This window comes from Nilaparvata lugens, chromosome 5, assembly GCF_014356525.2.
Source record: "Nilaparvata lugens isolate BPH chromosome 5, ASM1435652v1, whole genome shotgun sequence".
In the NCBI taxonomy this organism is placed as follows: domain Eukaryota; kingdom Metazoa; phylum Arthropoda; class Insecta; order Hemiptera; family Delphacidae; genus Nilaparvata; species Nilaparvata lugens.
Window position 1 is genome coordinate 7707493 of NC_052508.1, and position 15294 is coordinate 7722786.

At 34.7% G+C, this 15294-nt stretch overlaps 1 protein-coding gene across 1 annotated transcript in view; it reads left to right on the forward strand.

The window, feature by feature from the left end:
- Positions 1 to 15294, forward strand: part of LOC111055953 (CUGBP Elav-like family member 1) — a gene marked incomplete in the record, with an annotated part of 852529 nt that overhangs the window by 798849 nt on the left and 38386 nt on the right. The window contains 3 exon segments of the mRNA XM_039429833.1: positions 1012 to 1091; positions 7185 to 7382; positions 11997 to 12102. Of these exon segments, the coding sequence (XP_039285767.1) occupies positions 1012 to 1091; positions 7185 to 7382; positions 11997 to 12102 (384 nt within the window).

The following is a 15294-nucleotide window of genomic DNA, read 5'->3' on the forward strand; positions in this document are numbered from 1 at the left end:
CACGTTCAGTCACAATACTTCACATAGTTGCTTATGAAGACATGTCTGATTGCAATGACTAATCAGTTTGTGTTGCGTCATAAGCAACTATGTGAAGCATTGTGTCTAATCATATCTTGTCATGTCTTAACTAACTGGTGTGTGCCTAGCCTAAAGGCGTTTCCTAGACGGGGAGATGTCAGTATACACCACCGTCAAAGTCAGACACATCCATCCTAGCACTGAAAATCAGTCTTGTTTTGGCGGTGGCTGCTTTTGTCGTTCTTGTGCTGAGAAAGAAGTGTCTTGTTTTGGCGGGGCGAGTCCGTGACTAATTTCTCTACCTGGAAAACAGTCTCTGGTTGTCGCTATCACTTTTTGTTGTCTATGCCAGTTTTGCGGGAAGAATGGCGAGGAAGTAAACTGGTTTGCATTTTGGCACAGACTGTACCTTCTTAAAAATATTCTATTTATAAATTAGTGTGACTGGAGAAGTGTGTGTGACCATTCATAAGGTTGAGCAGACGAGTCGGCTGGGCAAAAAGCTCTCCCATTGGCTCATTCTTGATCAGCCAGCTTTCCCTGATTCTCAAACGTCAACTCAATCAGCCAATCGGAGAACTTCTTGTCTTGCCGAATCTTCTGAAAAACGCCTGAAAAAAAGTTCGTGTGGCCTCTCCCTTATTTGATGTCTTTACAACCCCTGTCAAAGACCTTCAAATCACCTTCACAACACTCTAAGGACCAAATTCAACAAAACAAAACTTGGTTTGAGGGTCAGTTGATTCTAAATGAACAAAAAATCATTACAAAACCAAATCAAATTCATCTGACTTAGAACCTAGTTTTGTTTTTTGGTGAATTTGGGACCAAGTCAATAAACCCGAACGAATCTTCTCCTATCACCTTGATACCTGTGTGTTCTCTCAGTGTTTCTCTGTGTATAATGCCTGTTATGTTTGTCTGTTTTTGTTTGTGCGCGCTCGTGGCGCGTCTGCGTTTGCGGCTTTGGTTGGCGCATGCGCAATGCAGGTTGTGCGTTTGTCACGTTCACGTCGAAGCTGTGCGCGAGTCAAGCCATTAAAGCCATGCACCATTCGATCACAATGGAGGTAGGTTCGGTTAGCGCAGCATAACCTCAAAAATCAACCAAAATCTCGGTCAAAATATGTTCTATGTGCCCTCAATATCTCTTTTTCAAGCTCCGTTACACCTGCTTGCACAAAAGTCTGTTGACGTTTCATCCAGATTAGATGACACAACCAATCTGAGAAGCCTTCTCAAAAAACCTTCTCGGATTGTTTCCCCTGGAATTCATAGATATCCATAAATAAATATTACATCAGATATACTATGGAGTCTATACCATTCTAAAGGCTGATTTACACGGTGCCAGTTGACTTGCCAGTAAGGTGGATGCCGACGACTGGCACTGTGTAAACGGCTCACGCCTGTAACTGGAGAAGCCAGCAAACCAAGAACGCGCCAGCAGCTGGCAGTTCCAGCATTAATTTTTGTTTTACTGGCGCGCCAGCTTCGCCCTCTACCGCGTAACCCCAGTGGCGCCAGCCGACAGGAACTGTGTAAACGGCAACAGTCGCCCGACTTGTTCCAGTAGCTGGCAACGTGTAAACAGGGTATCGCTTAAAGCTGGCATGCCAGTCGCCGCTTGCCAGTGACCTTCCAGTCAATATCCAAACTGGCATGCCAGCCAATGGCATCGTGTAAATCAACAGGGAATGTTTCTATTTTTCAATACTATTCTATGCTCGGAACGGCTGACCGCTCACTTTGTGCATACACTATGTGCATTTATTCATTCTAGAGTTTTCTGCAGGAGCTGACAGACTTAAACGCCACAGACACGCGCATTTCACTTTTCATCAGCAAATGTTATTCTTATTATATCTGTATTTTTACAAAAACAGTAAGATACAGACAAAATAAGCATATCATCAGCTGAGGAGTAGTGAGTGATATGAGCGTGTTTGTGGCGCATAAGTCTGTACGCACCTGTACAGGCTGTGAATACCGAATGGAAGCTGAATGCAAGCCATATTATAAAAATAATCTACCATTTTAATTTCATTTATTCGTGAATATGGCATTACAATATTCCCAGTTTCCCTGCACCATTCTGTATAATTCAAAATCAATCAGGTCTTGCGGGCACATTTAGCATATTTTGATCGAAAATAATGTCGTTTGTTTCATGTTGTATATCATTTGTGTTTTATGTAATGAATCAATGGATGTTGTAGATATTGTCATAACAAATTGAAGAGATTGTGTTTTTTTTTAATTCATGTGAAAATATGATACAATAAATTTGTCTCTCAGATCAAAAGATCTTAGAGATCTTAGAAACAGAGAGAAGGAACGCCTCTAGATTTATATAGTCTCAGATCTAGAGGTAAATCTCAATAGGGGCCGGTCACCGAGCTCGGGATTTAGCTAAGTTCTAGACTTTAAACAGATGGAGTCAGAAAATTTGCTTTCCGAAACGGGGCGTAGTCGCAGTTTTTATGATAATCTTTATTTTCTCATTTCTATAATTGGAAACATTTTCCCTTGACGAAATGAAACATTTCTAAATAATTCAAAATAGCTGAAACTTTACACTATTTTCTCTTTGTTTTATTTCGTTTTCAATTTATTGTATAGTTTCTCGAAATCCAATTTAAACGTGGACTATGACTACGCCCCGTTTCGGAAAGCAAATTTTCTTACTCCAGCTGTTTTAAAGTCTAGAACTTAGCTAAATCCCGAGCTCGGAAACCGGCCCTAAATCTACCTTGAAGGACCACTTTCCATAACTTTCAATTTATACCGTATTTGTATTATCTAGTTACTCTTATAAAAAACGCATTCTCTTGTATTGTTAATGTTCCTATAACTGATCAATCTATGTCACGAATTCGTTTTAATTTTTGTTCTATAATTGTAAATGAATCATTCAATGTATCTGTATATTGATCATGTGGGGCATAAATGTTGAACTAAAATGTTTGTTGCAAATTGTTTGGTATCTAGCTAACTAAATCAATGGCTCATGTAGTGCTAAGTTATGTTGAGGAATTTGATATTTGTAAATTGAACAGATTTATTATTAGTCAATTGCAATTCACAATATTCTAGGCTCATTCAGTTGCAAATCTCTGGTAAGTTCCGATTATTACTTATAGATCGAGAGTAATAGGAATTCTACTGAGAATACCTATCTCTAATATCTACTGAGAATACCTATCTCTAATACCCACTGAGAATACTGTATCTGATAATAAATAACTCCGCAATATCCAATGAAACGAATTTTCATTTCTTACATTCGATCGCTCATTTATTGGTCCCTATTCCAACAAACTAGTTTCAGTTATTACACCATTGCAAATCTTTAGAAAAATAAAATCTCGAACAAGTGCAGCAGAATTATTATTGATACGATAAAAGAAGCCATATTATTTGTAGTTGGGTGACCTATCAACGTGAAACGCCGTCATTGGCCGTGGCCGACAATAGGCATTTCTTGTCTCGACCAATGACAGTCTTTCTCATCTATCAACAGGGCAGCCACCAATAATCAAAAAGTTTTATCAATTCTGCTGCTTTGTGTTGAAGGTTTTAGTTTATTGACCGAGCGAAGTGAGGTCTAAGATTCAAGTCGACGGTTTGGCATTTATCTTAATGTTTGAATGTTTATATGTTGTGCATTTACGGCGAAACGCGGTAATAGATTTTCATGAAATTTGACAGGTATGTCCTTTTTTTAATTGCGCGTCGACGTATATAGGAGGTTTTTCGAAATTTTGCATTTGAAGGATAATAGAAAAGGAAAAAGGAGCCTCCTTCATACGCCAATATTAGAGTAAAAATCAGACTATAGAATTCATCATATAAATCAGCTGACAAGTGATTACACAGATGTGTGGAGAAGCCAGTCTATTGCTGTATTTCCATAAGGTCTATAGATTCAATCAGGTACTTGTGGATGAGAATACTGCGTGAGGTCTACTGTTCACAGAACTACCAGTAGTTTAGCCTACTAGAAATTTATGTTGGTGTAATAACACTAGCGCTAGCTTCTTTAATATAATAATATAATCTATATATATCTATTATAATCTATACTATATCAGATCTATATCTATCTATTTAATAATCTATATAATATGATAAATGAAATGATTGGTTTATACATACGGGATAGGAAATTCACGAATGACGCATCATCACGTCTGAACTACTGGACTGATTAACTATAAATTTTGCATATAGATTATTGAATTTAATAATTACCGAGGATGGTTATAGGCCTGTTTAAAATTCTTCGATATCTCAGTAGGTCTGGTTTTCAGTATGTCAAGACTCTACGGAGCACGGGTTACCTACTAATCTTTATAATATAATAAAGAAAAGAATTGGCTTATACATGTACGGGATAAGAGATTCACAATTTATGCATAATCACATCTTAACTACTAGACTGATCAAGGATCTGATCAGTGATCGAGGATGGGTTATAGATCTTCTATTAATTCTTCAAGATTTCAGTAACAACTTATCAGTTTGTCAAGTTTTTAATAAGACCCTTGTTAAGCTCGAGTGCTAATACACTTATGCCTACTCAAAACTCTTCGTTCTAGAAGATAATCTACTAGTAGTCCTGTGAACAGTGGACCTCACGCAGTATTCTCATCCACAAGTACCTAATTGAAACTATAGACCTTATGAAAATACATTAATAGACTGGCTTCTCCACACATCTGTGTAATCACTTGTCAGCTGATTTATGATGAATAATTCCATAGCCTGATTTTTACTCTAATATTGGCGTATGAAGGAGGCTCCTTTTTTCCTTTTATATTATCCTTGAAATGCAAAATTTCCAAAAACCTTGTATAGCCTATACGTCGACGCGCAATTAAAAAAGGAACATACCTGTCAAATTTCATGAAAATCTATTACCGCGTTTCGCCGTAAATGCGCAACATATAAACATTTAAACATTAAGGAAATGCCAAACCGTCGACTTGAATCTTAGACCTCACTTCGCTCGGTCAATTAGCTACGTTATGAAATGCTTGTGAGAGAAAAGAATAAAGATCTCCTCTACTTTCTATGAATTTCAAACTAGAGCAGCATTCACTCATCAGTCTTCAATTGAACACTAGCTCGAAGAAAACTGAACTTTAAGAATTTGAGAAGTTGCTTGACATACTTCATGAAACAGCAGGAAGCATTCTTATTTCCTCTCTTTCTCTTTCTTTCTCATCGACTCACTCATTCAATCACTCGCTCTCTATCTATCATTCTATCTCTCTCTCACACACACACACACACACACTCTCTCTCCCTATCTATTATCTCTTTGTCACTTCCCTGTCACTCTCTTCTCTTTCCTCTTTCTCTCTGAATTTCTCTCTCGCGCACACTCACTCCACTCGAGAAATAGATGAAAGATATGTGATTTTCTATCTTGAGATGCAACTCTGGATATGGTCCAATGAAAATAGAACCCACTGACAGGATTTCAAATATGACTTGAAAAAGAATTGAGAAAGAAAAGAGAGGAACGTGTTAGCTGCGAAAGAAGGAGGATGAAGAGAGTGATGGGAGAAAGATAGAGGAGGTATTGAGAGAAGAATGTCAATCTCTGTAGCAACTTCAAGTCAAAAATTATTTTGAACTCATGCTTGCATGTAAGGATGGTTCATATAGTGTAAGCAACTCATAGATGTGCGTGGTGCGTACAGACGTATGCGCCACGAACACGCGCATTCCGTTTTTCGTCAACCGTCGATCCCGGCTGCTTTAAAACAGTTGTTTTGTCATGTCAAAGGCCCTGAAAATGATCAGGTGTGACCTGAAAACTCTGACACCAGACCAGAGCCAACCAGGTCACTAGGTATTATTATTACCAGCTGATGATTATACTCATTTTATTCATATCCTACTGTTTCTGTATAAGAAACTACAGATAAAATATAGCATAAGCTGATGAGAAGTGAAAAGCGCGTGCTCGTGGGGCATAAGTTTGTACGCAGCTACAGGATCTCTACGCATATCTGAATGATTTGTAAGTTTTCATTTCAATCATCATTTTTGAGAGCACAAGATGAAAAATCGCTTTGTAGATGAGATACTAGCATAGAGAAACAATAGCGTAAGATGCCGTTCATACACTCTCACCCCAACAAAACAGTAAAAATCTACAATAATCAATAGTATTCGACTTGAGATAACAGTAAAAGTTGCGACCTAAACGTCCTATACCATGAGATATCTACTCAAGCTATTGTTTCTCTATGACACTAGTGAGCCCACGGACCAATGGTAGCAAGCCACGCCTCCCAGCTTCCCAAACTCCCTTCTGATTGGTAGATTGGAACGCCTACTGGTGTAGTTCTCAATTCTGCCGGTAGGAGGCTCCAGCTACTGAGTTGAACCTGTACACTCCATAACATTTCTGAGTCTAACTCCTGATTGCACATGGAATAACTTAATTTGACCCTGGAGTTTAAATAATATAAGAGTTCTCCTTGAAGGATAAGTAAGGGTTAGTTGAGCAGAAGGGTTGAGTAATCCCTTGTAATCAAACCTTCCAAGATATTCAATCATTAAATTTATAACAATAGGAGAAATGGATATATAGATGGATATCCCCATTGGATATCCTGATAGCCTAATCGAAATACTCATATATATTCAATTCATTACAATTGAGGAGAAAATTAATAAATAATAGCAGGATATCCTTCAAGAAGCCCTATCAAAATACTCATCAATTTCATTCATCACAATTTAAAAAAAAGGAGGATTCTCTTTTCTGTATAGGGCTACTTTTATAGAAATAGAAAAAAAAATAAAAATCTCAGTACCCTTTATGAATATTATTTAATCACAACATGTTTCGGACATCGATGCCACTTAAAAATGGCACCTTGAAAATGGCATCAATGTCCGAAACATGTTGTGATTAAATAATTCATAAAGGGTACTGAGATTTTTATTTTCTTTCTATAGGAGGATTCTCCTAAGTAACCCAACAAAAATACTCATTCATCTAATTCATTACAATTGAAGAAAAATCAATAATAATAAAGTTTAGGATGCGATTTTGACAGAGGGTGAATCTTAATTTGAATTTTAACATTAATTTTTTCAATCTCATAATATTTTAATCTGAATTTTCTGTCTCTTTTCAGGGCGCCTCCTCGCCGCTGGTGGTGAAATTCGCTGACACACAAAAAGAGAAGGACCAGAAGCGATTGCACCAGCAGCTTCAGGCCAACCTGTACAACCTGGCAGCTGGCATACAACTGCCCAACCACACAACTGCACAGGCCAACTCGCAGGCCAGCCATTCGCCCACATACCTCACCACAGCTGTTAACCAACAGTTGGTCAGTTCAATAGTAAACCAACATTCAATTTATAATATCTATACTATAATAAAGGAAAGAACTGGGTTATACACGTACGGGATACAAAATTATGTTTGACGCATCATCACGTCTCAACTACTAAACTGATTAACTTGAAATTTTGTATATAGATTCTTAATTAACCGAGAATAGTTATAGGCCTATTCAAAATTTTCCAAGATCTCATTACGTCAAGTTTTCAGCTTGTCAAGTTTTCAAATAGATCCTTCAGGAGCACGGGTTTCCTGCTAGTAAAATATAATATAAAAAGTTTCAAATTTAAATTTTATTACTATTCAGACATTCTCCATTTTTATCCATAGTATCTGTGATTGCTCATCAAATATTCAGTATTTTATGTAAAACACAGTAGAACCTCGATTAATCGTAATACTCTATAATTCGTACTGAGAGCTCGGTCCCTTGAAAAAACCTTCATAATATTGTTAGTAGAGCAATGTATTACTGTTCCCTTGATAATTCGTAGTAAATCGAGTGCTAGTAGCTCATCATCGACCTCTATTATTCGTTGTTTCGTATGCAAGAACTCTCTATAATTCGTATTCTAGTATTTTTTCTTAAATCATGGAAGGAGAAGCTATTTTGATTTCTATAATTCGGAGATTTGTATGCGATAACTCTCTCAAACTCGTATTTTCTGGAATTTCTTATACATCATGGTGGAAGGGAAATTACAGTGTACTATGTGATAGCTCACATTAATGCTTCTCATCCGAATGCTTAGGCACAGTTGCACAGAAGCCGGTTAAATTTTAACCATGATCAATTCAACGAGAACCAATCAGAGAAGTCCTTTGTGACAAGACAGCTTCTCTGATTAGTTCTCATGGAATTAATCACGATTAAAATTTAACCGGCTGTTGTGCAACCGGCACTTAGTTTGAAGTGAATCTCTCGACACAATATCTGAATTATATTATCACACATATAAGTTTCGCTCCATAAGTAACAGTGAAGTTACCAGTAGCAAGTAACAGTTAACTAGGTAACTAGTAACAAGTAACAGAGAACTATACTTGAAATACTTTGACTACATACTAAGTAAGCTACTCTCGATGCTTGATATGCATGGCATACTAAGTGAGGTGCTTGCGAGGTACCGTTAAGTTTCTATTACGAGTTCTCCTTCGAAATTCGTATCATTGAGTTGGCATTTCTCGATTTTATTGGAGCAGTAATTCACGTTCAAGAATTATTGACAGAAAATGCTAAAGATTCATTATGCGTTAAATCTATTCTCATAAATAATTGATAAAAATATTATGATAACTTTTTTGATGCTATAGGTATGGTACTGTACTTTCATTTATCGTGGCAGTACAAATTTGAAATGTTATTTGTTGAAAATTTTATGAAGTGAACAATTATCAAAGTATGTAGGAATTCCTTTTCTTTTCATATTATTCGTGAAATTCAAAATTTCAAAAAAAAACCTTATGTATATCGACGCTCAGTTGAAAAAGGAATATTCCTGCCAAATCTCATCGAATTGATGATAACCTCGACACATATATTATATAGTGAGGTATCATTTTGTAAACCTTGAATATTGTTATATTATTGAAAGTGTATGAAAAAATAATATGTCATGTTCCTGAATTCATGAATAAACTCCTCTGGATGTATCGTCCAACATCCAGAAAAATTATTATTATTATTATTAGACTATTATTATTATTATTATTATTATTATTATTATTCTATCAACGCGTTTGGCCGTAATCGGGTTACATACAGACAGACAAAAGAAAATCAGAGTTAAAACATAGACCTCACTACGTTCGGTCAAATAATACAAAAATGATATGCATTACAATCAATTCAAATAAAGAACATTCCTTACTAAAAAAAATAAATTGAACAATAATAGTTTTACTACTTCTATTCCTAACTAGTAAGAGTTATGATTGATTCAATTCTCATAATAGTCCAGTCACTTATATACATTGGTGCATGCAATTTATATTGTACGTAGTTCTGATTTTTTAATATATTGTTTGGGTACATAAGAGAAGTCCAGAACCAATTTCTTCATGCAAAATTCCCTTGTGCTAGATACATAATGGCCTAAAAACCTCGTATTTCCGGCTCATTTTCCAGTTTTCAGCTATTCCTGCCGAATCTCGTAATCGGACAGAAAAATTTGCTCCCGCCTTTTTTTAGATCATAAAATTTCGAATAAAATGAGATCATTCGGAACTCTCTATCTCCAATGAGTACTGAGTTATGAAATTATTAATGAAATTTGAAGAAAAAATCAATTTTGATGAATTTTAGTTTTTGATCAACAATATCTTCCGATAATACAAGGAGCATTGTTGTCAGGTGTACCTGGAAATCTATATGAGATAGAGCGCTCTACCTGATCTCAGATTTTAGAGCACAAAAATACGCCCAGAGAGATTTTGAATCATACATCTAAATGGTAACAATCGAAAGATATTGTTGATCAAAAACTAAAATTCATCAAAATTGATGAATTCTTCAAATTTCATTAATTTTTGAAAAATCATAAATCAGTACTCATTGGAGATAGAGAGTACCGAATGATCTCATTTTATTCAAAATTTTATGATCTAAAAAAAGGGCGGGAGCAAATTTTTCTGCCCGATTACGAGATTTGGCAGAAATAGCTGAAAACTGGAAAATGAGCCGGAAATACGAGGTTTTTGGGCGACTCTTTATCTAGCACAAGGAAATTTTGCATGAAGAAATTGGTTCTGGACTTCTCTTATGTACCCAAATAATATATTAGAAAATCAGAACTACAATATAAATTGCTTTATAATAATAAAAATTGGACTATAATAATTTGCTTTACTCAATTATTTATATTCCCAAATACATTAGGCTAATCCAGACTTTAGACGAATAATTCTGGAATTAACAAGAGACCAACCATTATTGAATTATCGTTGTTTTTGAAGCAATAGAATCTATTTTCGTTGCATCATTTCAGATAATAGGTGGCAGTTGAGTACTTCTAATTACTGTCCTCTATAGAATTTTGTCTTCTTATCTATTTATTGGCAAAAGTAGCTTCCCTTATCTGAGGATCATGAAAAAGCAGGATTTCTCCGATAGCAAGAGAGTCAGGCCACCTTCATTTAGTTTTAATAATTCAGTCTATTCATTGTAGGACACTCGTGCAGTCGCTTGTTCTGTGAATTTTTAATTTTTAGCTCATTACTAAAGTATTCCATACTTTTCTATATTTCAGTTGAATTCAAATTAGTTTTCCATATTCAAACTGAGTATTATCTTTTAAAAAGTACTCCAAACTTTTTTTGAAGTATCAAGTCACATTTCAAGTTGATTTCTTACTTAACCGTAGTGTAAAGTTTTTTAGTTTTCTAATTCTTAGAAATTTTTTGCTAGTTTTAAATTTCAAATCAGTTATTTGACCACTTCAAAGAAGATTTTTGTTATTTTAATACAAAAACTGTTAATTTTCAACGCCACGTGCTTTAGTTATTCTGCCATATTGGAGGCTCCTATAACATTAAGGAAGATGCCCTATCAATACTGGGAGGTATGATGTCTTAATATTTCTTTTAATTTTTAATTCTTATACGTTTGAATGAGTAAATTCAATATTTTTCTAAAATCTCAGATCATTTATTGGGGTTGTTGAAATTTCAAAGTTTTTAAATATTTCAAGTTTTAGTGATGCAGATTTATTAATATTTAGAATTTAAATGAAATTTATTTTCCTCATGATTATTGGTGTTAAATATAATACACCGGTTTTGTGGTTTCACTGATCACATTCTAACAGTATTCAATTATTTATAATTTGTGATAATTTCTATATTTTTATACAATCTACTTACTGAACCACCTTCTATTTTTGAATTTGCGTTTCTCTCTTTCCCAATCTATTAAGCAAAATAAAACTGATATTCTGCTTTATTTCATCAGTTGAAAAATCAAAATCTATCACAAAAAGATTTAAATATTATCTATTTTAGAATGGGTATTTAATTGAAAGTACCTAATTTCTCATCAATTTAATGTCCCAACGACAGTACATTTTAATACAATTTGTATTACATTTCACAGTTTTTTATCATTTTAAAGCATTTTTTATTATATTTGACAGTATTTTTATCATTTCAAAGCATTAAGTATCATTTTCGATGTACCTACATCTATACTATACTAAAGGAAAGAACTGGCTTATACACAGGATAGGAAGTTCACGAATGACGCATCATCACGTCTCAACTACTCAACCGATTAACTTGGAATTTTGCATATTGATTCTTAGTCTACCAAGGATGGTTTATAGGCCTATTTTAAATTCCTCAAGGTCTGAGCAGGTCAAGTTTTAAGTTTGTCAAGATTTCAATTAAGCCCTTGCCGAGCACGGGTTATCCGGTCATATTTGACAATATTTTTTATCATATTAAAGCATTATGTATCATGTTTTTATTATTTCAAAGCTTCATGTATAATTTTTGACACCTTTTTCATAATTTGAATGTTGTTTGTATAATTTTCGACACATTTCGTATCATTTCAAAGCAATATGTATCAAATTTTGATACAGTTTGTGTGTTTCTGTTGCAGAATGACTCGCACTCGTGCCTGGCTCAGTTGCAACTTTTGCAACAGTTGCAGGCTTCAAGCAACGGACAAAGCAACCTGGGAGCGCAACTTTTGTTGCACAACACTAGTAAGTCAAACAAATTAATTTACCAAAAAAATTATAATCCAAAAATTGAATCGCATTCACTATAGTGAAGTCCACGTTATAATGGCAGTGGAGAAAGATAGGAGAAGAATGTTGCCGATCCTCTGTATTGTCAATGCCTTCTATGGACGGTTGCAGATGCAGGTTTATTGATGTAATATTAACTGTTCATTCTCGTTTAAAACTAGTAGTTCTGTGAACAGTAGACCTCACGCAGTATTTTCATCCACAAGTACCTGATTGAAATATAGTATTACTATAGACCTTATGGAAATACAGCAATAGACTGGCTTCTCCACACATCTGTGTAATCACTTGTCAGCTGATTTATGATGAATAATAATTCTATAGTCTGATTTTTACTCCAATATTGGCGTATGAAGGAGGCTCTTTTTTTCTTTTATATTATCCTTGAAATGCAAAATTTCCAAAAACCTTGTATATACGTCGACGCGCAATTAAAAAGGAACATTCCTGTCAAATTTCATGAAAATCTATTACCGCGTTTCGCCGTAAATGCGCAAAATATAAACATATAAATATTCAAACATTTAAACATCAAGAGTATTCATTGTGTCAATTTTTGATGTGTTGATGAGACCTGTGTTGAAGGAGGCTCCTTTTTCCTTGAAATGCAAAATTTCCAAAAACCTTGTATATACGTCGACGCGCAATTAAAAAAGAAACAAATTTCAATGAAAATCTATTACCGCGTTTTGCCTTAAATGTGCAACATATAAACATTTAAACATTAAGAGAAATGCCAAACCGTTGACTTGAATCTTAGACCTCACTTCGCTCGGTCAATAAGCAATTATATTGGTTAAAAAGGAGTCGTTAGGTCATGTCAGAGGCCCTGAAATTGATCAGTTGCGACCTGAAAACTCTGACAACAGACCTGAGCCAGCCAGGTCACTCGATATTATTATTATTATTGACTCTAATGTATGAACAAATGTCAATCTATTTTGAGTCCAACAACATTTTCTCTGAAAAACATTTGGTTTCCGGTCTGGAAGAAGCACTAATGATCCCATACTTAATGTGGTTAGTGGTGTAATTAGCAACTTAGAGAGTGGTGATTCTGTTGGTCTAAGGTCATACGATTTTTCCAAAGCCTTTGATACTGTGCAGCACAAGATTTTAGGTGACAAACTGAATTTTTATGGTTTTACTCGAAGTGCAGTTCAACTTGTATTGTCCTATTTAAGTAGCAGGAATCAATTTGTTTACAAAGATGGCGTCCTGTCCAATGGTAGACTAGTTGATTACGGCGTGCCTCAAGGCTCTATCTTAGGACCCATTCTATTTAATATTTATATAAATGATTTGCCAATAAATATGGATAGCAATAGTAAAGATGGGTACCTATTTGCAGATGATTTTGGCTTAAAAATAAATTGCCCTTCCAAGCATGATCTTGAAAGTGAGAGGAATCAAAGTTATTTGGTTCTAAAAGATTGGTGTGCAGCAAATAATCTTTCTCTCAATGATAGTAAAAACCGCTGACATTAACTTTGCATTCAGAAAGGTTAAGGGTGAGACTCCATTGAAGTTTTTAGGTGTTTTTATTGACCCTTGTCTGTCGTGGGATGCACACATTGACTATTTGTCAGGTAGGATGGCGAAAGGATTGTATATATTACGGAGACTTTGTGTAACTGTGGATGTGTCTGTACTAGTGAATATTTACTATGCACACATCCAGAGTCTCCTTTCTTACGGAATAATGCTTTGGGCAAACAGTGTAAACGCCAAATCAATTTTTTTTTCTTCAAAAGAAAGCAATAAGAATAATATGCAAGCTATCATATAATGCACATTGTAGACCTTATTTCATTCACCTAGGTATCCTGACGTTGCCGTCGTTATATGTCTTAAAAATATTATGTTATGTACGAGGCAATTTGAATAAGTATGATTCTAATAGCTTCCATAGTTTAAATACAAGAAATAGACACAAACTTAGAATTCCGTTGTACAGTCACACTAAATCACAAAGAAACTGGCACTTCACATCTATCAAATTATATAACTCCACACCTGACCACTTGAAGGAACTCACATGCACACAATTCAAACAAGTATTGGAAGCAGTGTTAATTGATGAATGTTTGTACACCGTACATGACTATTTTAGAATAGATTGGAATCGTTTTATGTGATTCATGTGTTATTTTATTGTTGTGATACTGACTGATCTTAGTGTTTTTGTGTTTGTTTTGACTTACTTTAGTGTTAAAAAATTGACGAAGTCCATGTATTCATGTGAATATTTTATGACCAATAAAATTCTATTCTATTCTATTCTATTCTATTCTATTTTATTAAGCAATAAATTATATTTGTTAATAATTTCATAATAAATTTACATAATTGAGATGAAATATTTTTCAATCAATTACCTATAAATTCTACATTGTTGAAAGACGATCTGGCAAAAGAGCAAAGCGAGAAAGAGATGTAGCGCTATCCGCTTTGTTGAGTGATAAGCAAGGATAGCAATACCATTGCTAATCAAACACTGCCATTATAACGTGGACGGCCATTATAACGATGGATACTGTGTAATACATCTAGTATGTTGATAGAATAATTATTATTCATTGTAAATTTGAAAACTTGCTTAAAAATTAAATAAGATTCACTCATGTACTCCTTATTATTATAATAGAGAAAAGATAGCTCAAGAAAATATGCCATGGTTTGTAGAATTCTTACAAAGTTTGTATCAAATTATGGTGATATGTATCAAGTTGAGGTGATACTGTATCATATTAAGTTGATACTACAAATAAAAATATATATCTCAGTACCCTTTTTAAAATTCCAAAAGGGTACTCAAATTTATATTTTTATTTATATTCAAAAGTAGCCCTAAAGAAAAAAGATAAGTTGATACTGTATCATGTGTGGTGATACAGTATCATTTCCTGGTAATACTGTATCATTTCTATTGATACAATAGAGAAGAGATAGCACAAGAAGATATACCATGTTATGGCCGTTCATGTTCCAAATTCCATTGTTAACTCAAGCCGATAGTCCTATTTGTTCTTTTTGGTGAAGCTATGTGACGCTGCTGGTAGTCTCTCATACCGTACATTCTTACACTCTCATCCAACAAAACAGTAATAATAGACAGTAGTCGACAGTAATCGGCTAGAAATTGGA